The sequence below is a fragment of the Erythrolamprus reginae genome, chromosome 10 (assembly GCF_031021105.1).
Source record: "Erythrolamprus reginae isolate rEryReg1 chromosome 10, rEryReg1.hap1, whole genome shotgun sequence".
In the NCBI taxonomy this organism is placed as follows: domain Eukaryota; kingdom Metazoa; phylum Chordata; class Lepidosauria; order Squamata; family Dipsadidae; genus Erythrolamprus; species Erythrolamprus reginae.
This window is the reverse complement of record NC_091959.1, coordinates 16840445-16866966: the sequence shown is the minus strand read 5'-3', so window position 1 is coordinate 16866966 and position 26522 is coordinate 16840445. Positions and strand designations below refer to the sequence as shown.

The 26522-nt window shown below is 42.9% G+C and overlaps 1 protein-coding gene across 1 annotated transcript in view; it reads left to right on the top strand.

Moving 5' to 3' along the window:
• Nucleotides 1-3129: 3129 nt before the first annotated feature.
• The window catches only part of LOC139172754 (vomeronasal type-2 receptor 26-like), a 42144-nt gene continuing 18751 nt past the window's right edge, over nucleotides 3130-26522 (top strand). The window contains exons 1-3 of the mRNA XM_070761980.1: nucleotides 3130-3278; nucleotides 4022-4310; nucleotides 7707-8501. Of these exons, the coding sequence (XP_070618081.1) occupies nucleotides 3130-3278; nucleotides 4022-4310; nucleotides 7707-8501 (1233 nt within the window). The remainder of the gene's footprint in view (nucleotides 3279-4021; nucleotides 4311-7706; nucleotides 8502-26522) is intronic.

The following is a 26522-nucleotide window of genomic DNA, read 5'->3' as shown; positions in this document are numbered from 1 at the left end:
TCAACCACAACAACACACGAGTACACAATAAATACAAACTCAAAGTAAACCGCTCTAAACTTGACTGCACGAAATACAACTTTAGTAACCGAGTAGTTAATGCCTGGAACTTGCTACCTGACTCTGTAGTATCATGACCTAACCCCCAAAACTTCACCCTTAGATTGTCCACTGTTGACCTCTCCTGATTCTTCAGAGGTCAGTAGTCAGTAAGGGGTGTGCATAAGTGTACCAGAGTGGCTTTCATTTCCTGTCCTAATGTTTCTTTCTTATTGGTATTATGTATATAAATATTGTTATATCTTTGCATACCACCAATACGTACTTGACAAAACAAATGAATAAAAATAAATAAATAAACTGGCTGAATCCCTCCACTGCTCTCTTCCCTGTATTTTCTCTTCTCTCCCTCCTTTCCTCCTTCTTTCCCCCACCTCTCTCCTTCTCCCCCCCTCCGCAAAGTCATTTAGGCCAAGGTCTTTCCTAGGTCTTTCACTCCCCGTTTATTCTATTCATTCCACAGACCTTGCCTGGGACTCTCCGGGGGTCTCTGTCAGCTTCTGACTCTCCATCTTGAAACACCCACAGTGGCTTGGGGGGGGGTCTCTGAGGGAATCCCCCCAGTATCTCCCTACAGCTGGATCAAAGGTTGTGATGTAACACCAAAGGTCAGGAAACCTTTCCTGGGCTGATCGTGGACTGGGCTCCATGGGATCATCCTTCAGGGCTCCCTCAGAGGGTCTGACCAGCTTTTGAGGGGAAGCAACACAGGAGGAGCCCCCCACCTCATTGAAGGAGCCAAGGAAGATCCTGGTAAGGAAGCAGATCTGTACAGAGGACCCTTCGAAAAATGAGACTCCATGAAAAGTCAAGAATTCTTCATGGGCCACATTCAAGGCTGTGATGACCCAGGGCATGGCACGAAAGCAACCCAGCCAGAGAAAGGGTCTAATTCCCCTTCACAGCCCCAACTTTGCCCCCAAAGTTTATCCCCACAATTACTACAAGTCCTGGAGCAAAGCTCTAACATGCACCTTCAGCAGCTTCTGGCTGTGAGTAGTCCAGGAAGCCAGGAAAGCCAAACAGTAAGCAGAGCAAGAAGTTCAGCAAAGCAGGCCAACTGGGTCAGCCGCACAAGACAGGCAAGCATGGTAATCTTCAGAGGTCGGTAAGTGTCCACGAGACTCCACAAATTCAAGGCTTGTTCCCGACAAATGCCCTCCCACCGGCCCCCTCCTTGTGAAGGGGGGTGGGGTACTTTCCTTGTGAAGGGGGGTGGGGTACTTTCCTCCCTCCTAGGGCTCAGTCTGTGTTGGTCTCACCTTCTCTATTCTCTACGTGCTTTGACATCAGGAGGGGGTGGTCGTTGCTCTTTGCCTGAGCTCTGCCACGTGAGTCCCAGACACTGTGATCGTCACAAAAGTTAGTCAACCACAAAGCATCGGAGTGTCAATCACGTGACCCTGGGGATGCTGCAAGGGTCCTAAGGATGGAAAATGGTCCTTAGTCCCTTCTTTCTACAAATGGTCTCTGAGGGAACCGTTGTCAGGTGAGGGCTGCCTCTATTGATGCCCCCAAGGCTCCTCACAGGGGCCACAAAAGGCCCAAAGCCCTTCAAGACACTTCCCAGAGGGAGGGGGAAGAACGGAGGCAGGAGGGAGGGAAAGGCCTTCCTTCTCCACAATCTGTGGCCATCCTCGGACCCCGAAAGTCACCACAGTCAGAAACAGTGAGATTGTATTGAGACACGTTTCTTTAAGACATTTTCATTAGGGGAAATGTAGTGAAATTGCACTCTGGGTAATATAGTTTTACATGTGACCACATCTGCCCATCCCTCTATCTATCTATCTATCTATCTATCTATCTATCTATCTATCTATCTATCTATCTATCTATCTATCTATAGAAACATAGAAGACTGACGGCAGAAAAAGACCTCATGGTCCATCTAGTCTGCGCTTATACTATTTCCTGTGTTTTATCTTAGGATGGATATATGTTTATCCCAGGCATGTTTAAACATATATCCATCCTAAGATAAAACACAGGAAATAGTATAAGGGCAGACTAGATGGACCATGAGGTCTTTTTCTGCCGTCAGTTTTCTATGTTTCTTCTATCAATCTATCATCTATCTATCTTCAAACAGATTCAAAAGGCCTTGTAAGAATGGGCCTAAAAAACCCCCAGATGGGTCTTTGCCAGCTTTAGTTGTCCAACTCACTGCCTGAGAAGGCAAGCTAGGATTTAAAGGCCACAGCACAGACTGCCCCCTACAGGCAATGAAAGGGAGAGCTAAACCATGGAAAGGCCCAGGGAAGGAAGGTCCCTGAGTTCTGACTGTGGAATTCTGGGAGTGGAAGTCCACTCATCTTCAGGTTGCTAAGCTAGCCAGTTTTTTTCTAATTTCTCTCTTGGGTTTTTTTTGTGTGTGTGTGTCTGTTTATGTGTCTGTGTGTATGTATGAGAGAGAGAAAAAGTTTTTTTTTTTTAAACTCTGCAATGTTCTGGTAACTACTTTTTCACTAAAGTGGCATCAGCCCTTTTGAGTGGAGCCTTCGAGCTTTAATTTTCAAAATAAAGTTAAATACATGTTGGCTTTAACTCAGCAGGCAGCTATTTCAGACCTGTGAGATGCTCTGGCATTAACTGGCCCCTGGGATTTTGTCTCGATGCCAACAAATGTCAGATTTATTTGTTTTTTCAGCCACAGTTGCCACGTATTCCCTCCGGGGTCAGTTTCAAGCACGGAGCTCCCAAACCTCTCAATTCGAGATGACCGATTTAATTCCATCTCTGCCCCTGCCATTAGGTGCCATAGGGGGATTATTTTCCTTTCATTCCTCTCCAGAGAATCCCCCAAAGTGGAATTATCCAGTGATCTCTCCTGAGAGGGAGAATTATTACGATCAACGTTTCAGTTCTGCTCTTTGGCTGAATCCTCCAGGGGAGACTTTGGGCAGAGAAATAGGGAGTTTGGAGACAGGCAGTCTCTTTCATGTACGTCTCTCTCCTTTCCAGGTGAAGCTCTGTTTCAATCAGGAAAGCAACTGGATCATATCCCACCTTCTGAAAATCCTCTGAATTCTTCTGTAGGAACAGGAAGGAGATTGATTGAGTCACCCCATGGATGATGGACCTCATGCTTCTGGTTGTGTTGCTGTTTTTGTCCTATCCAGTCTTTGGGAAGCTGAGAAGGAAATGCCCACTGAGTTTGGAGCACCAGGATGGAAAACAACCACTGAGCTTCTACAGCCCAGGAGACCATCTCATTGGTATAATCCGCACTGGAGGTGAAACTCTGCATACAAAGTTGCTTTTCAACGTGGCTCCTTCTCTTCCTGATCCGTAAGTCATTCAGGGTGATGGGAGTTTCACTCCCTCTGTTCTAACACTCTCATTATTTTAATGTTTTTCCTCATTTATTCCTATATTGTGAATATGTCTAATATCCTGAATGATTTTGATTTCCATGGCTTCTCGTTTTTGTCTGATTTTGTGAAAGAGATTCAAAAAGGGGTCTGAGAAAAAGCTGAAAGGGCTGCAGATTATTTTCCTCTCTCTGTTCAATCTTTAATTTATCATTTGAATAATGAATTTTATTTGAAGTAATTGGGGAATCAGTTGTAGTTGCCATACCTCAGTCGATTTCCATATTTGTGTAACTGAACATTGTTTTTGTTTCACTAGGCATGTAGAAGATTATACCATGTAGAAGATTACCCCCCCCCAAAAAAAGAGAGAACACTTAAACCACAGAATATAACTCCAAGTCAATCAAACGTATGTGAAATCAAACTGTCCACTTAGGAAGCAACACTGATTGTGTTGCTTTTCACATGCTGTTGTCAGTACATTCAACTTTGTACAGAACAAAGTATTCAATGAGGATATTTCATTCATTCAGATCTAGGATGTGTTCCTTGAGTGTTCCCTTTATTTATTTATTTTGAGTAGTATATATTAAAAGAAGTATTTGTTGTTGCTGTTGATTATAATAACATATTTTTTACAATAGGGATATGTATGGTCTTTTATTTGGCTTAATATTCATTTTCAACATTCAACTGATTAACAAGAATTCCCAGTTCATGCACAACCTCACACTTGGCTACAATATCCATGACAACTATTGGAGCACTTTCCACACTTCAGATGCCTTGCTGGACATTCTCTCCACTGGAGAAGCCAATGTCCCCAACTATGGATGTGGAAGGAAAGACAACCTTCTGGCTCTTCTTGATGCAGCTCACAAGGAAATCTCCATCCAGATGTCAACAATAGGAGGCACCTACAAGGTCCCACAGGTTTGTTTGTGCTTTTCTCCATCTGGTAAAAGTAAGTGGTGGGTGATGATAGATGAGCAATAGATGCAATCATGTTTTCTGCATGGAATTCAGGAGCTGCTTTTCTCCATATTAGCAAAAATGTTAATGTTTTACCCCTTTATGTTCATGTTGAGATTAATCATAAAAGGCCTGAAATGCAAGCAAAACCTTCCCTGGAGAACTAGTTAATTGATCCAAAAATATCTCTAGTTGTTGGGGCCCCTATTGGCATCTTCATTTTAGAAGACAAGACCTGCCCTATCCACTCGGATTGAAGTTGACAATAGTTGCATTTTATGTAACTAGAATATGGAATAAAAAGGACTCTAGCAATTATAGACCAAATGGACTAGCAGATATTGTGGCTAAAATTTATGCCATGATCCTCTTAGTTAAACTTGAGAAATATGCATTACTTGCAGAAGAACCAGAAGGTTTTAAGTGGAGTTAAAAGCTATGTAGATTTTATAAGAAACAATGCATAAGTTAATGATTATTTATTGTCTCAAATTGGTCGTGAAATATCTAATCTATATCAGTGAGGAAAAACAAGGTTTACAGGCTTTCTAGATGTTAGTGCAACATTTGACTGAATGAACAGAGAAATAGGATGGAGAAAATGGATTGCCCTCCAAATGGAGCTCAGCTACTCACCAGAGCCTACAAAACATTTGCCAGACCCATCCTTGAATACAGGTCATCTGTCTGGAACCCGTACCACATCTCGGACATCAACACCCTTGAAAATGTCCAAAGATACTTCACCAGAAGAGCCCTTCACTCCTCCACTCGAAACAGAATACCCTACGAAAGCAGACTATCAATCCTAGGTCTAGAAAGCTTAGAACTACGTCGCCTAAAACACGATCTAAGTATTGCCCACAAGATCATATGCTGCAACGTTCTACCTGTCAATGACTATTTCAGCTTCAATCGCAACAACACAAGAGCACGCAACAGATTCAAACTTAATATTAACCGCTCCAAACATGACTGTAAAAAATATGACTTCAGCAACCGAGTTATCGAAGCATGGAACTCATTACCTGACTCAATAGTGTCAACCCCTAACCCCAAACATTTTTCCCTTAGACTATCCATGATTGACCTCTCCAGGTTCCTTAGAGGTCAGTAAGGGGCGTGCATAAGTGCACCAGTGTGCCTTCCGTCCCCTGTCCAATTGTCTCTCCTGATCTCATTTATCTTTTCTTCCTTTCAAATATGTTAACCTATACTTTTATATCTTTTCTTCTATTCCTTTGTTTACTTATATTATTACATATCTTTCTCTTCAATGTGTATTATGTATTGGACAAAATAAATAAATAAATAAATAAAATAAAATAAATAAAGACCACACTTGGAACACTGCATCCAATTTTGATTGCAATATTATTTTAAAAATGTAGAGACTAAGATGATTAAGGGTCTGGAGACTAAAACATATGAAGAACGGTTGCAGGAATTGGGTATGTCTAGTGACTGAGAGGAAAATATAAAGATGGTTTGTTTTGTGTAAAGAAGGGAATCAAAGTGAAGACATATTGTGATATCAAGTTGTCTTTTATACTCAAATGACCTTCCCTCTGTACCATTATATAACCATGTGTGTGAAGCAGTATTATGAACACATATTGTATTTTTAGCTCCTTGTGTGAAAAACAGGATATGAAACTAGAGCTAGTCCCTAAGTAAGAGGAAAAACCACATAAAGAACATATGTCATTGCTCACGTCATGACTTATGGGAGTGTTCGGTATACTGGGAGTCACGTATGAATTGTCGATTTGGTATAAAAATGGAGGTGTGAAGATGTCTATTGCCTTCTTCAGGGGTGATTCTCTACCTGAGTTGGACTCTTCTTGATTAACGAGATAGTGAACGTCTGTTCCTGTTCACCTGGCTCCTGTGCCATTATTTTTCCTTTTCTCACATTGGCGTAATAACAGTGTGCAATATTTCAGGGGCTGCCCCAAAGAATAGGGGTGTGTGTGTGTGTGTGTTAACCTATTTTCCCAAAACTGGAAAACAAGACTAGAAACAATGGATTGAAACTAATGAAGATGAGAAACAACCTAGAACTAAGGAGAACTTTCCTGACACTTAGAGCAATTAATCAGTGGAATAACTTGTCCCCAGAAGTTGTGTGTGCTCCAACACTGGAGATTTTAAAAAAGAGACTAGACAGCTACTTGTCTGGAAGAGTATACGGTCACCTGACTGAGGAGGAGGTTAGACTAGAAGACCTCCAAAGTCCCTTCCAATTCTTTTATTCTGTTTTAAGTTCTGTTAGAGGTACACATGTTGAGCATGCTAAATACCTGTTGGAACTCACTAATTTACACTATCAAAATGATTATTATCTTACCTGCACATTGGATTGTATACTCTGTGAACAAGACCTGGATTATTTTGTCATAATATCTGATAATTAATCAATCAAGTTCAAAAGTTACGGTTTTTGGGAAATGACATGGTAGTCAAGTTGGTCAGCCAATGGAGCGTGTAACACCTTTCCTTATCTGGGGTTGTTTTCTCTGAGACTGAATCTGGGACCCTCATCATCAAAGGAGCTCAGTCAGAGAAAGGGTCTGAGTGAGAGTGGTGCTTAAATAGAAACCTTGTAATTCTCCAGGTACCTCAACCCCAACTATCAAAGCATAAGAGGCCAAGGTTTCTCCCCTGTTCTTACATCCATCTGATCTTTGGGGCTTCAGAGAGAAATCTCTAGCTAGCAGAACCAACCCAATCATGGCCTCTGAGGAGTATCTTGGGGTGAGTAAAAGGACTCCAGCTGCTGTCCTTACAGTTGTATTGGTAATTTACACAATTTCTGCTCAGTCTAAATTCAGAAAATATGGATATCGGCATAAATTTTAATCTATGGAAATGACGAACTCCAAAAACAGACAAAAGTTCAATTAAAGAGAAATCTTGGATTATACAACTGACAAATCATATTAGAAACTGAGGTCTGCCTGTTTTTTATATAACTGGAGAAGAAGCTAAAAAGATTCCTCCCGAAAAAAATCTAGGATACAGAAACAGAAAGAGATGCACCAATCCTCACAAATTATAATAGGCTCCTTATTGGAATATAATACTTCAGTCAGTATGTCAAAATGTTAATCTAGTTGTGGTAAATTGTAAAGGTGGTACAGTAATATTATTCACAATGTTTATAGTTTTTGAAATTTATTCTTTTTCATTTTTATTATTCAACCTTGCTAATATTCTGTATTTAATATTTCCAACAATGTCTAACTACAAATTGTTCTAATACATTCATGAGAAGCAGGTTGGATTTATTAAAATGTAATATTTTGGATTTGATCTGACCCCAAATATGACACAGCGTTTTAATTGCTTTTTCAGATCAGTTATGAAACTGCTTCAGAGGCTCTGAGTGATAAAAGCAAATTCCCCTTTTTCCACCAGACGCAACAGAAAGAAGGGATCCAGTACCCAGCCATTGTCCAACTGCTCCTCCATTTCAGATGGACCTTGATTGGCCTCTTTGCTTCAGACACAGAGAAGGGAGAGAATTTCATGAGGACTTTCCCTCCTGTGCTTGTCAGGAATGGAATTTGTGTGGTTCTATCACAACAATTCTCAACAACAGGATATACAGCCTATCTCAGGGATGCCCTCTCTAAGTGGAGACAAGTCAATGTCTTTGTTCACTTCATGGAACGTGATTACCTTTGGGGCAGAATTCTTCCTTTCCATTTAACATTTCTGCGCTTGCCGGGACTCATTGAAGGGAAAGTCTGGATCCTCACAAATTTTGAAGGGTATATAATAGACAAGCGTAGGCTTCTCAAATACATCCACAGTATTGTGAACTTTGGTTATCTGCCCAAAAGAAGGCCAAAAGATGAAGCCTTTGAACCCCATTTCTTTGTGGAACTAAATTTTCAAGATCTACCTTTTCTCTGTTCTCTTTCAAAGAATGTCTTTTTTGTCAAAGGCCGCAGAAGATGCACCCAGAAATCCCCACTGGAGACCCAGTGGAAAAGGAACAGAGGACGGCTCGCAAATGACTATGAGTATTACAGCCTCATGAAGACTCTAGCCTGTGTCTTGAATGCCGCCTATTCCCCCAAATTGAGGAGGAGAAGGATGGAGGGAGAAAAGAGGTCGGGGTCTCCAAGGCTGCAGCTGTGGCAGGTAGATAAACAGATCTGCCCAATTTAATTACTCAGGGAATAATGGTTCCAAAGCTCTGTTTGTGTTTGTGTGTGTGTGTGTTTCCCAAGTATTTTACTACCACTCTGTGGGTGTGGCTTATTTTGTGGCTGTGGCTTGATGGTCATGTGATTGGGTGGGAGTGGCTTACTAGCCATGTGACCAGGTGGCGGGGGTGATTTCATGGTCATGTGATTCAGCAGGCGATGCTTGGTGGTCATGTGACGGAACAATTAAAAATAATAGGATTTTTCTCGTTCTCTCTTTCTTTTTCTTTTTCTCTCATCTATTTCTTCCTTGTTTCCTTCCTTCTTTTCTTCTTCCCTCCTTTCTTTCTTTACCTCCCTATCTCCCACCTATCCACCCAACCAACCTTCATATTCACTCCTTCCTTCCTTCCTCTCTCTTGCCTACCTCCTTCCCTCCTTCCTTCCTTCCTTTCTCTGTTTCTCTTTCCCTCTTTCATACTTTTCTTCCCTCCCACCCACCCATCCAACTTCCTCCATCCTTCCTTCCTTCCTCTCTCTCTCTTCTTTCTTTCTTTCCCTCACTCCCGAATACCCACCCAAATTTCCTCTTCCTTCCTTCCTTCCTTCCTTCCTTTCTCTTTCTCTTTCCCTCTCTTACTTTCCCTCCCTCCCATCCAACTTCTTCCCTCCTTCCTTCCTTCCTTCCTTCCTTCCTTCATTCATTCATTCATTCATTCATTCATTCATTCGTCCAATGCTCCCTCACTTCTCTCTCTTTCTTTCTTTTTTCTCTTTCTCTCCCCCCTTTCTTTCTCTCCCTCACTCCCACCCACCCAAACTTCCTCCTCAGTCTTTCCTCCGTCCACTCACTACCTCCCCCTCTCCTCTTTCTCTTTCTTTCTTTCTTTCTTTCTTTGTTTGTTTCCCCCTCTCTCTCTCTTTCTTTCCATACCTTCCCCTTCCCTCCCTCTCTTTCTCGCCCTCCATTTCTTCCTTCCTTTCTCTTTCTCTCCCCCTCTTTCTTTTTTCCTTCCCTCACTGCCACCCACGCAAACTTCCTCCTCAGTCCTTCCTCCCTCAGCTCCCTCCCTTCCCCTCCCTCCCCCTTTTTTATTTCTTTCTTTCTCTTTCTCTCCCCCTCTTTCTTTCTTTCTTTCTCTCCATTCCTTCCACCCACCGACTCAACATCTCCTTCCTTCCTCCCTCCCTCCCTCCTTCCCCCTCCCTCCCTCCATCTCTCTTTCTCTCCCCCTGTTCCTTCCTTCCTCTTTCTTCCCCCCCCCTCTTTCTTTCTTTATTTCCCTCACTGCCAACCACCCAAACTTCCTCCTCTGTCCTTCCGCCCTCCACTCCCTCCCTCCCCTTCCTTCCTTCCTTCCTTTCTTTCTTTCTCTTTCTGTCCCCCTTTCTTTCTTTCTCTCCATTCCTTACACCCACCGACTCAACTTCTCCTTCCTTCCTTCCTCCTTCCCTCCCACCCTGCCGCCTTCCCCCCTCCCTCCCTCCATTTCTCTTTCTCTCCCTCCATTCTTTCCTTCCTTCCTCTTTCTCTACCCCCTCTTTCTTTCTTTCTTTCTTTCTTTCTTTCCCTCCCTCACTGCCACCCACCCAAACTAACCCACTTTTTTCTACTTCATCTAGTAGTAGGTTCTGGTCTACTTTATTCAAATGCCTTACTGAACTCCAAGTAAATTATATCGACAGTATTCCTCTGATCCACTACTTTTCACTTTGTCAAAGAGTGCAATAAGATTAGCCTGGTGTGATCTGTTTTTGACAAACCCATGTTGGCTTTTGGTTATTACTTGGTTTGTCTCTAGGTGTTCATTGATTCATTGATTATCTTTTCCAGAATCTTCTCTGGTATTGAGATCAGACTGATAGATCTGTAGTTTCCTGGAACTATTTCCCCCCCTGTTTTTGAAGATGGGAACTGCACCAGCTTTTTTCGAGTCCTCTGGTAGTTCCTCAGAGCTCTAGGATCTTTGAAAGATATAGTTCAGTGATTCTGAGATCTCCAATGATCTACGCTAGGGTCCTCTTTGTAGACTTCAGTTCAGCATTCAATATCATCATATCGGACATTCTCTTAACCAAACTAAATCAGCTAGCGGTACCTGAACACGCTTGTAAGTGGATCACAAGCTTCCTAACAGACAGGAAGCAGCAGGTGAACCTAGGAAAAATCACATCGGATACATGTACAATTAGCACAGGTGCCCCCCAAGGCTGTGTACTCTTACCACTTCTCTTCTCTCTATACACTAATGACTGCATCTCAAACGATCCATCCGTTAAACTACTGAGGTTTGCAGACGATACAACAGTGATCGGACTCATTCGAGACAATGATGAATCCGCATGCAGACGGGAGGTTGAACAACAATCTTTGTGGTGTGACCGGAATAATCTAGAACTGAACACATCAAAACCATAGAAATGGTGGTAGACTTTAGGAGAACCCCCCCCCCCCATCCTGATATTGTATTTAATTCACAGAGAATTTAAAGAAGCTCCTTATCTACCACAGGACACAATCCATATCTTCAATCCATCCAGAATCTGATCCATCCAATGATTAAATATTTTATTCAATTCTTAATATTAATACATGCCCTTAAAATTTTAATTAGGATCTTTTCCAACAACTGCATTCCACTCCCCAAAGTCATAGCACCTCCTGTAAATTGAAACATGACAACTGTTAAGATTTGTTTTCCAGTTAACTATGACAAGTCGATTCCCCCATTTCCCTCAATCTTCTTGAAAGGCTTCATATCATCAGTTATCAGTTCTCTCCTATCTAGCTATCTCCAACCAGCCTGCCTTCAAAGCAGATTCCTTTTTCAGGGATGCAATCAGCAAATTAAGTTCCAGCCCATTTGGCCATCCAATCCGTCCAATCCGTCCAATCCACCCAATCCATCTAATCCATCCAATCTATCCAATCTATCCAATCTATCCAATCCATCCAATCCATCCAATCCATCCAATCCATCCAATCCATTCAATCCATCCAATCCATCCAATCCATCCGATTCAACAATTGTTGCTTGCTTCTTATTATCATCTTTAAATTGATTTAAAACAATTGTTATTATATCAAACTTTTAAAGTGAACTTTCAAATAAGGCTTGTAAATTGGGAGATTTATATTTTTAAATCACATCAAATTAGCTTTAAAAAAATTGACGACCAATGGCAAATTGTTATTTATAACGTTCCGTTTCATGGGAAAACTTAAGAAAGATTAAACATCATTTCAGTATTATTTTGAAGACAGTTTTTGCCCACTTAGTTATCACATCATCCAACCCTCAGGTTTCTAATCACATCACACAATTGTTTGTGAGCCCTTTACTGAAATCCAGTTCTGTTACCAGAGTTCCCATAATCTAGTGTATTTTTTGCACCAAGATTTTGAAGAAATAAGAAAAAAAGGTTTTGCCCTCTGCTAGTCCCCAGGAGCACTCTGCAGACCTCCCAAACCCTCTGCACGCCTGTTTTCACATGGAACTGGCCTTAGGGAGGCCAAAATTGGCTGTATTTGGTGTATATGATGCACCAACATTTCCACCCTCTTTTGGAGGGGGAAGTGTATCACACTCTGACAAATATGGTTTTTAGGAAGTGTAATGATAGCTGAGAATGACATTAGGGATGAGGGGAAGAGAGGCTGCTTAGGGAAGGATCATATAAGAGGGGTGAATCCTGCAGCTGCACAATTGGAGAGAAGGAAACTCAAAAAAAATCCTGGCTAACTTTTCAGGCTGAAAAAAAGTTGGTGGGAGATTTGTTCTTTCAGACTTGCAACATTTTGTTAATGGTGCATTCCAATCAAGTAGAATTAGCACATCTGGAGGTGTTTTCCATCAGGATGACCAGGGAGAAGATTAGCCTGACACCTTCCTTCTTGATAAACCCCCATGCTTTCTGGGAATCTACCTGTTATTTTCAAAGAGTTTATGAATCATCTTTTTTTCTCTCTCTGTTCATTTTATTTGTCATCTGTTCTAGAATGTTCCCTATAATTGACCAATTGTGTCAATTATATTTTCTATATATTTTGTCACTAAATGATTGAATATTTTTCTCAAGCTTTTTCATTCACTTTTGAAGATAGTGGCAGTATTATTTTTAAATAAAATTTGGAGATTAAACAATTGTAAAGCAAAGATTCAATGCAGGATAAGAAACAGTTTTCTGTATTTCATACTCATGGATGTTCCCATTCTAGTTTCATCCCTTTCTGGAGAAGAATGAATTTTGGAATATTTCACAGTTTAAACTGTACTTGGACCAAAATGGAGATATAAAAGCAGATGTGGCCATTCTCTACCACTTGGTTCTCCCCAAGGAGGATGTCAAGCAAAAGACTCTGGCGTATTTTGAAAGACAGAGACTTTCTATCAAACAAGATGCTCTTTCACGGCTAAAGTTGCATAATAAGGTGGGAGAAATTTTGCTGTCTTTTCTCTGTTTTTCAAAGCCTGAGGTCCCATTTCAAGTGGGGAAAGCCTAGAGTCTCCAGGGTGGTTGGCCTTCCATGCCAGGTGGTGTCATCTAATGGAAGTTCTTCAACAGACAGCAATTTTTGCCATGTCTTATGGAAAACTTTTGAGATCTTACTGGTCAGAGGTTTCTTTCCTCATCACAGTTTTATTCTACATTAAAAAAAACTGAGTGAAATAAAAGTTTCCTAAACCTTTTACAGTAAACCTTATTCTCACTTTTAATATGAATATATCCTCATCCTTAAATCTTTTTTCTGCAATTCCATCCCATCAGACTTTATTAAATAGAAAAGTAATTTATTGAAATGTTAAATACCAAAAGCAAAAGGGAGGAATTAAATGAAGAATCTGCCAGTTGTTATACCTCCTGCATCTGCTTAGAAAAAGTCAGAGATTTCGTATTTACCTCAGTGAAGACCAGAGGCTAATTGTCTCCTGCCATTTTTACCTACATTTTCTATGGATGGAGAGTCCTAAAGTACTTCCTAACACATTCTCTTTTTTCTGCTCAGTCCCTGCCTGAGTCCAAATGTATGGAAAGTTGTCATCCAGGATTTGTCAAGAGGGCTCGAGAAGGAGAGGCAGTTTGCTGCTACGACTGCATTCCTTGTCCGGAGGGGACCTTCTCCACTCAGGAAGGTGGGTGACCCTGAGGAAAATGGGAGGCTTTGTGGAACTGGATCCATGCACAACATTTTCATGAAAGTGCAAGTTAAAAGGAAGATTGGAGCAAACCTGGTTTCTTTCTTTATTTGTAACCTACACAATTACTTATCTAAAAGGAAGTAAATCAAAAAGACTTTGAAGGACGGTTGGGAAGACACGGGAGGAGGGGGTGGAAGACTGGTCAATCTTTACTAACAGCAGAGGAAATATCTCTTCTGCTTTTTAGTTTGGAGAAGTGCTGCTAAGTTTACCTTTCTAGGAACATCTGAGATCTTTGAAACATGATGAATTCTTTCAGGTTCACCTTCTGAAAGACCTGGCAATTCACTGTATATTAGCCTTACCTTGAGGATCACTGAGAAGGTCCATCATGTGGTGTTGTGGATAGTTTTGGGGGGACCTCATTACACAAATATTCTGCCCATCATATCGATCCATCAATCAATGAAAATAGAGCTGGAAGGGACCTTGGAGGTCTTCTAGTCCAGCCCCCTGCTCAAATAGGAGAACCTATACCAGTGATGGTGAACCTTTTTGACACCGAGTGCCCAAACCAGAACGTGCAGATACACATGCTGGAGCATTGGAAACTCAAAGACTAGCTGTTCAGCATGAACATGCCTGTTTTGGCCATTTTTCAGGCAATTTTCTGGTTGTTTCTGGTTGGTTCTCAGGTCATTTGTGGTCCAGAAAATGGTGTGAAAACTATTTTCTTTTGGCTGTTTCCTGGACCAATTTTCAGGCTGTTTTCAGGCTGTTTCTCAGTGCTCCACTGCCTGCACTGGAAATCAGAAGATCAGGTGGCAATGGCATAGATTCCCAGAGTGAGGGCGCTGCATGCCACCTCTGGCACCCATGCCGTAGTTTGCCATCATGGATCTTTTATTATTTTTTATTTTTATTATTTGGATTTGTATGCCGCCCCTCTCCGAAGACTCGGGGCGGCTCACAACACGTGGAACAAATCATAAATAATCTGACAAATTTAAAATATTTAAAGATTTAAAAACCCCATATACTAACAGACATACACACAAGCATACCATGCATAAATTAAACATGCCCAGGGGGAGATGTTTCAGTTCCCCCATGCCTGACGGCAAAGGTGGGTTTTAAGGAGTTTACGGAAGGCAGGAAGAGTAGGGGCAGTTCTAATCTCCGGGGGGAGTTGGTTCCAGAGGGCCGGTGCAGCCACAGAGAAGGCTCTTCCCCTGGGGCCCGCCAACCGACATTGTTTAGTTGACGGGACCCGGAGAAGGCCCACTCTGTGGGACCTAATCGGTCGCTGGGATTCGTGCGGCAGGAGGCGGTCTCGGAGATATTCTGGTCCAATGCCATGAAGGGCTTTAAAGGTCATAACCAACACTTTGAATTGTGACCGGAAACTGATCGGCAGCCAATGCAGACTGCGGAGTGATGGTGAAACATGGGCATACCTAGGTAAGCCCATGACTGCTCTCGCAGCTGCATTCTGCACGATCTGGAGTTTCCGAACACTTTTCAAAGGTAGCCCCATGTAGAGAGCATTACAGTAGCCGAACCTCGAGGTGATGAGGGCATGAGTGACTGTGAGCAATGAGTCCCGGTCCAGATAGGGACGCAACTGGTGCACCAGGCGAACGTGGGCAAACGCCCCCCTCGCCACAGCTGAGAGATGGTTTTCTAATGTGAGCTGTGGATCGAGGAGGACGCCCAAGTTGTGGACCCTCTCTGAGGGGGTCAATAATTCCCCCCCCCCCAGGGTAATGGACGGACAGATGGAATTGTCCTTGGGAGGCAAAACCCACAGCCACTCCGTCTTATCCGGGTTGAGCTTGAGTCTGTTGACACCCATCCAGGCCCCAACAGCCTCCAGGCACTGGCACATCACTTCCACTGCTTCGTTGACTGGGCATGGGGTGGAGATGTAAAGCTGGGTATCATCCGCATATTGATGATACCTCACCCCATGTCCTTGTATGATCTCGCCCATCGGTTTCATGCAGATGTTAAATAGCAGGGGGGAGAGGACCGACCCCTGAGGCACCCCACAAGGGAGAGACCTAGGAGCCGACCTCTGACCCCCCACCAACACCGACTGCGACCGGCCAGAGAGGTAGGAGGAGAACTACTGGAGAACAGTGCCTCCCACCCCCAACCCCTCCAGCCGGTGCAGAAGGATACCATGGTCGATGGTATCGAAAGCTGCTGAGAGGTCAAGGAGCACCAGGACAGAGGATAAACCCCTGTCCCGGGCCCGCCAGAGATTATCCATCAACGCGACCAAAGCGGTTTCCGTGCTGTAACCGGGCCTGAAACCCGACTGCTGGGGACCTAGATAATCGGCTTCTTCCAAGGACCGCTGGAGCTGGAGTGCCACCACCTTCTCAACACCCTTCCCCATAAAGGGAAGTTTGGAGACTGGACGATAGTTATCAAGCATGGCTGGGTCCAGAGAGGGCTTCTTGAGGAGGGGGCTCACGCGCGCTTCTTTATAGAGTGATGGAAAAACTCCCCTCCCCAAGGAAGCGTTGGTAATCTCCTGGGCCCAGCTCTGTGTCACCTCCCTGCTGGCCGAAACCAACCAGGAGGGACACGGATCCAGTAAACAGGTGGCGTAACTCACAGCTCCAATGGCCTTGTCCACTTCATCAGGTGTCACCAGATCAAACTCCTCCCAGACAGGTGGACAAGTACGTGCCCCAGTCACCTCGACTGACTCGTTGTCAGTCGACTCTGTTTTACAATTGGAGTCGAGGTCGGCCCGGATCCGAGCGACTTTATCAGCGAAAAACGTGTTAAAATCCTCGGCACTACTCTGCAAGGGCTCCCCAACTCCCCCTGGTTAAGAAGGGAGCGGGTCACCCTAAACAGAGCGGCCGGGTGGGATTCCGCTGATGCAATCAAGGCGGCATGGTACGCGCATCTTGCCGCCTTGAGCGCCACTTTGTAAGTCTTAATAAAAGCTCTTACAAGTGTTCGATCGGATTCAGACCTACTCTTCCTCCATCGCTTCTCTAGATGTCTCTTTTGGTGTTTCAACTCCCGGAGCTCCTCGTTGAACCATGGGGCTCTACGGGGTCTAACGCCACGGAGAGGTCGCAAAGGCGCAATCCGGTCAAGAGCCTCCGCCGCAGCCCTGTTCCAGGCCTCTGCGAGAGACTCCGCCGAACTGTGGACGAGTGCCTCTGGAATAACCCCAAGCGCCATCTGAAAGCCCTCTGGGTCCATCAGGCGTCTGGGGCGGAACATCTTTATTGGTTCCGCCTCCCTGCAGGGAAGGATTGGAGCCAGGAAGTCAAGCCGTAGTAGAAAATGGTCTGACCATGACAAAGGCAATGCTTCTAAGCCCCTTAGTCTCAGACCATTACTCAGTTGCTCGGAAAGGAATACCATGTCAGGTGCGTGCCCTCCCTCATGAGTCGGACCCTGTACTACTTGAGTCAGGTCCACGGCTGTCATGGTGGCCATGAACTCCTGTGCCAACCCAGAGGTTTCGCCGAGTGACGGCAGGTTGAAGTCCCCCAGGACAATGAGTCCGGGGAACTCCACCGCCAACACGGCTACCTCCTCGAGTAGCACAGGCAGGGCTTTTGACACGCAGCTGGGAGGCAGGTACGTGAGAAATAAGCCCACCTGAACCCCTAAGTCCAACTTCATCAAGAGAGACTCGCAACCCGCAATTTCCGGAGCAATGAGTCTACGCAGGCAAAGGCTCTCCCTGGCTATAATAGCCACTCCTCCCCCCCTTCCCTGGGGTCGAGGTTGATGCCATATCTGAAACCCGGCTGGGCAAATTTCAGAGAGAGGAACACCTCCCTCTGGGCCCAGCCAGGTTTCAGTAATACATGCCAGGTCGGCCTCCTTATCCAGGATCAAATCCCGGATGAGGAGAGCTTTATTTACCACCGACCTGGCATTAAGCAGCAGCAACCTGAGCCCAGGGCCAGAGTTACACTCACCACCAGTACCCAAGATTGGGCTCACAGAGCCAGAACAAGGGACCGTTATTAAGCAACGATCCCTCGTTCCCCTGGAACGGCTAACTCTGTGGCCCCGCCATATCTGCCTCTCCCCAGCAACACAGGGATATTCTGACCCCCTGCCACCCCAGAGATCGGTGCCCCTTCCTCTATTGTCTCCCGAGCGTCAGGTGGGCCAGACCTCTCATTCACACTACTATCAATGAACTCATCCATACCATAAACCCCCCACCCCCACCCACCCAATCATACCAGTCATTCCATTCATAGCCACAAGTATATTTATCCCAGTCATCCATTACTTTAGAACCCCAATTACGTTAAAAATCAATTAAATTAGTAACAGTATAAAAATAGCAATTAATAACAGTTTAAAACACTAAAACACTAAGATATAAATATATAAAATATATAAAATATAAGATAAAATTATAAGTTAATATAAATTGATTTATAAAATCAGATCTTAAAATATTCTTCAATCATCAGCAATCAGTCAGTCCAGGTGTGATGTTCTTCTGGTCTTCATAGGTCTTAGGTCTTAGTCTAATTTAAAGAGTCTTGATCTTAATTTTCTCTCTTTCTAGGTGTCTTTTTTAAATCAGTCCACAAGGGGGCATAGTTCTTCAATTCGTCCACAGTCCGCAAGGGGCATAGTTTTTCCCGCGATGATACACACAGATCACAAATTAAGGTTAAGAGGGGAAGGAGGGGAAGGAGGGGGGGAAGGGATCTATATCATTTCAGACAAGTGACTGTCCAATATCTTCTTTAAAACCTCCAATATTGAAGGAAACAAAACCTCTGGAGTTCCACTGGTTAATTGTTCTCACTGTTAGGAAGCTTCTCCTTAATTGCATATTGCTTTCAGATGTTATAGGATACTCTAGGCATTTTCCAAGTCTTTTTAACTGTCATGGGGCAGGACTCAGGATGTTTGGCTAAAAGATGATATGATTCATTATTAACCTCTAATAATGTAGGTTCCTATGACGATTCTACACATTACACAGAAAATAATTAACATCCTAGGACTCCCCTCACCTTGATATACCTAGCTATTTTTTAAAATATCCTTTTTACCTTTTTAATGGAATTGTTTAGATGTACGTCGTGGAAAATGTTCCTGGAATTAGGTGTTGTCCAAAAACATTATTTTTTGTAATTTAAAAAACCACAATATTAAAGAAATATTGCTTTTTATTTTTCAGATACTAAAAAATGCACCAAGTGTCCAGATGATAAATATCCTAATGAGCACAGAATCCAATGTATCCCAAAAGTTTTAACCTTCCTGTCTTATGAAGATTTTCTGGGCATCATCCTGGTCTCTTTTACCCTACTGTTGTTCTTAATCACAGACCTTGTTTTAATGATCTTCATTAAATATAGAGAAACCCCCATTGTCAAAGCCAACAACCGGGACCTCTCCTACATCCTCCTGGTCTCCCTCCTGCTTTGCTTCTTGTCTTCATCTCTCTTCATTGGTCAACCAAGGAAAGTCACCTGCCTTCTCCGACAGACAGTTTTCAGCATCATCTTCTCAGTTGCTGTTTCTTCTCTCTTGGCCAAAACCATCACAGTGGTGCTGGCTTTTCTGGCCACAAAGCCAGGAAACCAAATGAAGAGATGGTTGGGGAAGAGTTTGACCAACTCCATCATCCTTTCTTCTGCTGCTGTCCAAATTGTCATCTGCTCCATCTGGCTGGGAATTTCTCCCCCCTTCCCTGAATCTGATCTCCACTCCCAGCATGGAGAGATCATCCTGCAATGCAACGAAGGGACTGTTGTCATGTTCTACGTCACCCTCAGCTACATGGGCTTCCTGGCTGCCATCTGCTTCACAGTGGCTTTCTTGGCCAGGAATCTGCCTGGGGCCTTCAACGAAGCCAAGCTGATCACCTTCAGCATGTTGGTCTTCTGCAGTGTCTGGGTGACTTTTGTGCCCACCTACCTGAGCACCAAAGGGAAATACATGGTTGCTGTGCAGGTCTTCTCCATCCTGGCCTCCAGTGCTGGTCTGCTAGGTTGCATCTTCATCCCCAAGTGCTACATTATCCTTCTGAGGCCAGACCTGAACACAAAGGAGCATCTCACAGCCAGAACAAATGTAAAAACATGATATATTACACCATTGTGATATTGGAAAAAATGTTACTGTGACCTTTATTTTATTTCCATTTAGATAGTATGCAGGAGTCAAATAAAACCATATCTATATGTTTCAAAATGGGAATTGCTGAAAGATGGAAATTCTTGCAGCTCCGTCCCCTTTTAATAAATCTTGCTAAAGAAATATTTCAAAAATTCAGAGGAATTCAGCTGCTAAGCAACAGCTACTGAATGTGAGCGCTTATAGATAAAAATGTGGGCACTTCTTAGCAGCTAAAAGTGTTTGTGAGACAGAATGAGCAGGAAAAGAGGTCAGGACGAAGCTGTTGGGACCAAGTACCAGTCTGGTTGAATGATCCTCTCCGTGAGAATGCCTGAATGAAGTGAAATGCCATGTTTGATCGGTTCTCAGCTTGGAAGGGAAATCTTCATTCCCTCTTATATAATTCTTTCTTTCTTTAGGATTTCAATTTGGCATTATTATTTTTTGTTCCTCTACTTCACACCAAAATTTAAAAAATTAAAGTTTCTAATAAAATAAAGTTTCTAATGAAATGTCCACTGTGTTTTTTTCTTTCAAGCAGAGAAATAAAATAGCAGTTTTCCAGTGTTTTAATTTTGCACTCTACAATTTCTGCCTAGAGCATTTACTCTGCTCCTCTTCCAGGCCTGTCTTGTCTGTGAAGGGCTGGAGAAGATGTGCAGAGAATGGAGACCTTGAGACTCTTCCCAGGAGGAGGTTGAAGGGATCCTCTCTAAAGACAGGTCAAAAAGGTTCAGTGCTACATAATATTCATCCAAGTCCAAAAAGGGGGTGAATAAGGGTGGGAAACAGGGATGGGATTCAAGTAATTTAAAAACCTGTTCTCTGCCCTAATGATTTCTTCCAACAACCAGTTGGCCAAACTAGGGGAAGAGCCTTCTCTGTGGGGGCCCCGGCCCTCTGGAACCAGCTCCCCCCAGAGATTTGCACTGCCCCCACCCTCCTTGCTTTCCAAAAAAGTTTGAAAACTTATCTTTGCCGCCAGGCCCGTGCTTAGAGTGAATTACTGAGTGGATGATAAATTGAATGTTTTTTAAAGTTTTTAGGATCTTTAAAATTTTTTGTTTAACTGTAATTAATTGGATCAAATTGTTTTACTATGTATTCTATGTCTGCATACAAATCCAATCAATCAATCAATCAATCAATCAAATAAATGAATGGATAAATAAATAAATAAATAAATAACTCAGGAAGTTAACAACCGGTTCTCCTGAAATGATGCAAACTTGCTGAATTCCACCACTGGTCAGGCCGAAAGTCATTATGTGAAGTCCAAGGTGGGCCTCACACAGCTTGGGAGTGAGAGAGAGAGGTGCCACCACACATTCTTTTCAACAGATGCCATAGTAAGAAACACAGGAAGGAATCAGGAATCCTGCATAGGATTGGCCCTCATGACTGCACTTGTGAGTGTGGGGATGTGAGATGGGGTTTTGACCCGAAATGTAATCTAAGGGATTCAGTGTTGGAATGATTCCAGTCGAATACAGACATGGCCGTTAATAAATCCTACCCGGTGAGAAGCACATTTGTGGAATTGTTTTATTTCTCGGAATGCTGTTTTGGTTCACTAACAATGATATTTTATGGATTTGGAATAGATGGCAACATATAGGAATTAAAAAGCAAGAAATTTATCTTTTTCAGTTTGCAGAAAAGGTGGGCAGAACATGAGATGTGTGTATGTGACTAGTTGTTTTGTGTGAGGAGAAATGAATATGGGGGAGGCAAGGCCATGGGAAGCATTGGAAGCAAATGGTGAAACTTTTAACTATTTAATGCAATGATATTATCACAAATTTGATTGGAAAAGAATGCTGTAAATAATACTGAAGGGAAAGAAATTTGTTATGTTTGGGATATTGGGGAAATGAAGATAACTAGACTGAGCATGTTAGTCATAACCTTTAGGGGGTTCTTCGAAATGTATTTAATGAAAACTGGAATATGGGGATATGAGATATTTACCTGCTAATTGCAGTGGAACTTGTATGATTAAACCGTCATTCTTTTTAATACCTTTAATCAATGAACAAAAGTTAGGAATGCCAATTTATGATACCTGGAGACTGTTCTGCTGGGCTCTCTGCTATGAGCCTCCCAAAAATTCAAGGGCACAAATTTCAGACACACACACGTTTGAAAAATTCAAAACAATACAGTATTCTTTATCACAAAATTCAAAAGAAAACAAAGCAGCACCCTTTTAGTATTGCAAAGAGCATTTGTCCCAAAACAACCTTGTAGGCTGTACAATTCCCTTAATCAGTCCTTAAGTACTTAGCTAGCAGCTGTAAAGAAACTTCACAGCCCTCCTTCTTCCAACAAAGTAAGACACACACACTTTGCTCTGCTTTGGTTTCAAAGGCGTGGAAAATCAACAAACAAAGTCAAGGCACGGTCCTGAAGAACTGCGATCAGATAATCTTCCACAACAGCCAAACCAAACACGCTGCTATTTGTATTGACAGCTCTAATTACTGGAGCCCCACGCAAACACAGGTGGCCTCTCTTATCTCCTGTAATATGTCCTCAATTGGTCTCTTCTATGCATAACTCTGTGCCTGCATGGGTCCAAGACTTCCACATCCAAATCGACCGAAGATAATGGAGATTTACTTCCTGGGCTGTGTGCCAAGCCTCCCTCTTCCAAGTCACTTCCACCTTCTTCTTCGTCTGAGGAAGAAGAACTACCTGACTCTGTCGGCAACAAAACAGGCTATGACATGTTGAAGTTTCCCCGGCATCCACCTCCACATTCCCTGGGGCAGGATCTGGGCCAGAGCCAACCACAACAGAGATGATATAAAAGAATTTTGGATACTGGAATTGATGGAATTGTTGTGGGATGAGACATGTTAATGAATGGCCTCCGGAGAGAATTGTCGCTTACTATGATCCAGTAACATGGGCCAAAAATGGGTGTCGTACTCCTATATGTATTTGTATATGTATCTGAGATCCCTTCCACCTCTATCATTCTGTATCAGTCTCCTGCATGAGAAGGTGGTCAGACTGTATGGCCTTTGAGATCCCTTCCACCTCTATGATTCTGTAACAGTCTCCTGCATGCTAAGGGGGTCAGACAATATGACCTCTGAGGTCTCCTCCATCTCTACCATTCTGTAGCAGTCTCCTGCATGAGAAGGGGGTCAGACTATATGGCCTGGGAGAACCCTTCCACCTCCATCATTCTGTAACAGTCTCCTGCATTAGAAGGGGGTCAGATTATATGGCCTCTGAGATCCCCTCCACCTCTATCATTCTGTAACAGTCTCCCGCATGCGAAAGGGGTCAGACTATTACTGGTGTGTGTGTGTGTCTATGAAAGAGCGAACATTCCCATTCTTTCCTTCCCAAAATAGCATTTTGTTAGGACCGTTCTGATTGGATGATGGTGAAGTGTCCCATGTGGCCAAGAGGCTGTGGCTGAATGTGGACTTTTGTGACGAAAGGGCCAATAGCTAGGGGCCTTTTGGCCAGGGAGAGAATGCAGCAGCCGATCAGCTGCTGTGGAAGAAAGAGCTTCATCCAACTGGCGGAGGCAAAATGGCAAAATGACGAGGCCAGTTAGGATTTAAAAGCCAGAGCCCAGACTGCCCCCTACAGGCAGCGAGAAGGACAGCTGAAACATGGAAAGGCCCAAGGTAGGAAGTTCCCTTAGTGTTGACTCTGCAATTCTGGGAGTTGGAGTCCACTCATTTTCAGGTTGCTAAGCTAGCCAGTTTTTTTTCTAACTTCTCTCTGGGGTTTTCCCCCTTGTTTGTCTGTTTGTGTGTGTGTCTCTCTTTGTGTGTGTGTGACAGAGAGAAAGTTTTTTTAACTCTGCAAAGTTCTGGCAACTAATTTTCCACTAAAGTTGCATCAGCCCTTTTGTTTCAAAATTAAGTTTTCAAAATGAAGTTCAATCTATGTTGGCTTTAACTCAGCTGGCAGCTATTTCAGACCTGTGAGATGCTCTGGCATTAACTAGCCCCTGGGATTTTGTCTCCGTGTTCACTAAAGTTCACTAAAGTTGCATCAGCCCTTTTGTGTGTGTGTGTGTATGTGAGAGACAGAAAGTTTTTTTTAACTCTGCAAAGTTCTGGTAACTAGTGTTTCACTAAAGTTGCATCAGCGCTTTTGTGTGGAGCCTTTGAGCTTTAATGTTCACAATAAAGTTAAATACATGTTGGCTTTCACTCAGCAGGCAGCTATTTCAGATCTGTGAGATGCTCTGTCATTAACTGGCCCCTGGGATTTTGTCTCTGTGCCCACAAATGTCAGATTTATTTGTTTCTTCAGCCACAGTTGCCGGGTATTCCCTCTGGGGTCAGTTTCCAGCATGGAGCTCCCAAACCTCTCGATTCAAGATGACCGATTTAATTCCATCTCTGCCCCTTCCATTAGGTGTCATAGGGGGATTATTTCACTTTCACTTCTCTCCAGATAATTCCCCAAAGTTGAATTATCCAGGGATCTCTCCTGAGAGGTTGAATGACGATCAACGTTTCAGCTCTGCTCTTGGGCTGAATCCTCCAGGGGAGACTTCGGGCAGAGAAATATGGAGTTTGGAGACAGGCAGAGTCTCTTGCATGTACGTCTCTCTCCTTTCCAGGTGAAGCTGTGTTTCAATCAGGAAAGCAACTGGATCATATCCCACCTTTTGAAAATCTTTTGTATTCTTCTGTAGGAACAGGAAGGAGATTGATTGAGTCACTCCATGGATGATGGACCTCCTGCTTCTGGTTGTGGTGCTGCTTGTGTCCCATCCAGTTTCTGGGAAGCTGAGAAGGAAATGCCCACTAAGTTTGGAGCACCAGGATGGAAAACAACCACCGAGCCTTTACAGCCCAGGAGACCATCTCATTGGTATAGTCATCACTGGACTTGACACATTGCATCCAAAGTTGTTTTTCAACATGGCTCCTTCTCTTCCTGATCCGTAAGTCATTCACGGTGATGTAGTTTCACTCCCTATGTTCTAACACTCTCCTTATTTTATGTTTTTTCCTCATTTATTCCTATATTGTGAATATGTCTAATTTCCTGAACGACTTTGATTTCCACAGCTTCTCGTTTTTGTCTGATTTTGTGAAAGAGACTCATTTAATTAATGAATTTTATTTAAAGTAGTGCTTGAATCAGTTGTAGTTGCCGTACCTCAGTCGATTTCCATATTTGTGTAACTGATCATTGCTTTTGGTTCACTAGACATGTGGAAGATTATACACTGCTCCAAAAAAATAAATAAAGGGGGACACTTAAACAACACAATATAACTCAAAGTCAATCAACCTTCTGTGAAATCAAACTGTCCACTTAGGAAGCAACACTGATTGTGTTGCTTTTCACATGCTGTTGTCAGCACATTCAACTTTGTGCAAGACAAAGTGTTCAATGAAATTGTTTCATTCATTCAGATCTAGGATGTGTTCTTTGAGTGTTCCCTTTATTTATTTTTTTGAGTAGTATATATTAAAAGAAGTATTTGTTGTTGCTGTTGATTATAATAACATATTTTTTACAATAGAGATAAGTATGGTCTTTTATTTGGCTTACAATTCATTCTCAACATTCAACTGATCAACAAGAATTCCCAGTTCATGCACAACCTCACACTTGGCTACAATATCCATGACAACTATTGGAGCACTTTCCACACTTCAGATGCCTTGTTGGACATTCTCTCCACTGGAGAAGCCAATGTCCCCAACTACGGTTGTGGAAGGAAGGACAACCTTCTGGCTCTTCTTGATGCAGCTCACAAGGAAATCACCATCCAGATGTCAACAATAGGAGGCACCTACAAGGTCCCACAGGTTTGTTTGTGCTTTTCTCCATTTGGTAAAAGTAAGTGGTGGGTGATGGTAGATGAGCAATAGATGCAATCATGTTTTTTGCATGGAATTTAGGAACTGATTTCCTCCATATTAGCAAAAATGTCAATATTCTACCCCATTATGTTCATGTTGAGATTAATCATAAAAGGCCTGGAATGCAAGCAATGCCTTCCCTGGAGAAGACATTCTACCAACCAATTAATTGATCCAAAAATATCCCTAGTTGTTGGGGCCCCTATTGGCATCTTCATTTTAGAAGACAAGACCTGCCCTATCCACTCAGATTGAAGTTGGCAATAGTTGCATTTTATGTAACTAGAATATGGGATAAAAAGGACTCTAGCAATTATAGACCAAATGGACTAGCAGATATTGTGTCTACAATTTAAGCCATGATCCTCTTAGTTAAACATGAGAAAAATGCATTCCTTGCAGAAGAACCAGAAGGTTTTAAGTAGAGTTAAAAGCTATGTAGACTTTATAAGAAATAATGCATGTCAATGATCATATATTGGCTCAAATTGATCGTGAAATATCTAATCTATATGAGTGAGGTAAAACAAGGTTTTGCAGGCTTACTAGATGTTGGTGCAACATTTGACTTAATGAACAGAGAAATAGGATGGAGAAAATGGATTGCCCTCCAAATGGAGCTCAGCCTGTTGGCCCTGCTCCAAGCCCTTGTTGGAGAGGGAGGTTTGGGCTCAATGGGGCCACGAGAAGAAGGATCTATGCTTATCAAGCAGGGAAAGGAAAGATACATATTTGAACCCTTGTTATTCAGTATAGATATGAATGACTTACTAGGATTAATGCGGGATAAAAAACAGATCATAAATAAACATTTCATTTAGTAAATCAGTGGACCAGTGAAAGGCAGTGCACATAGTATACAGCACTTGGATTTCAGAA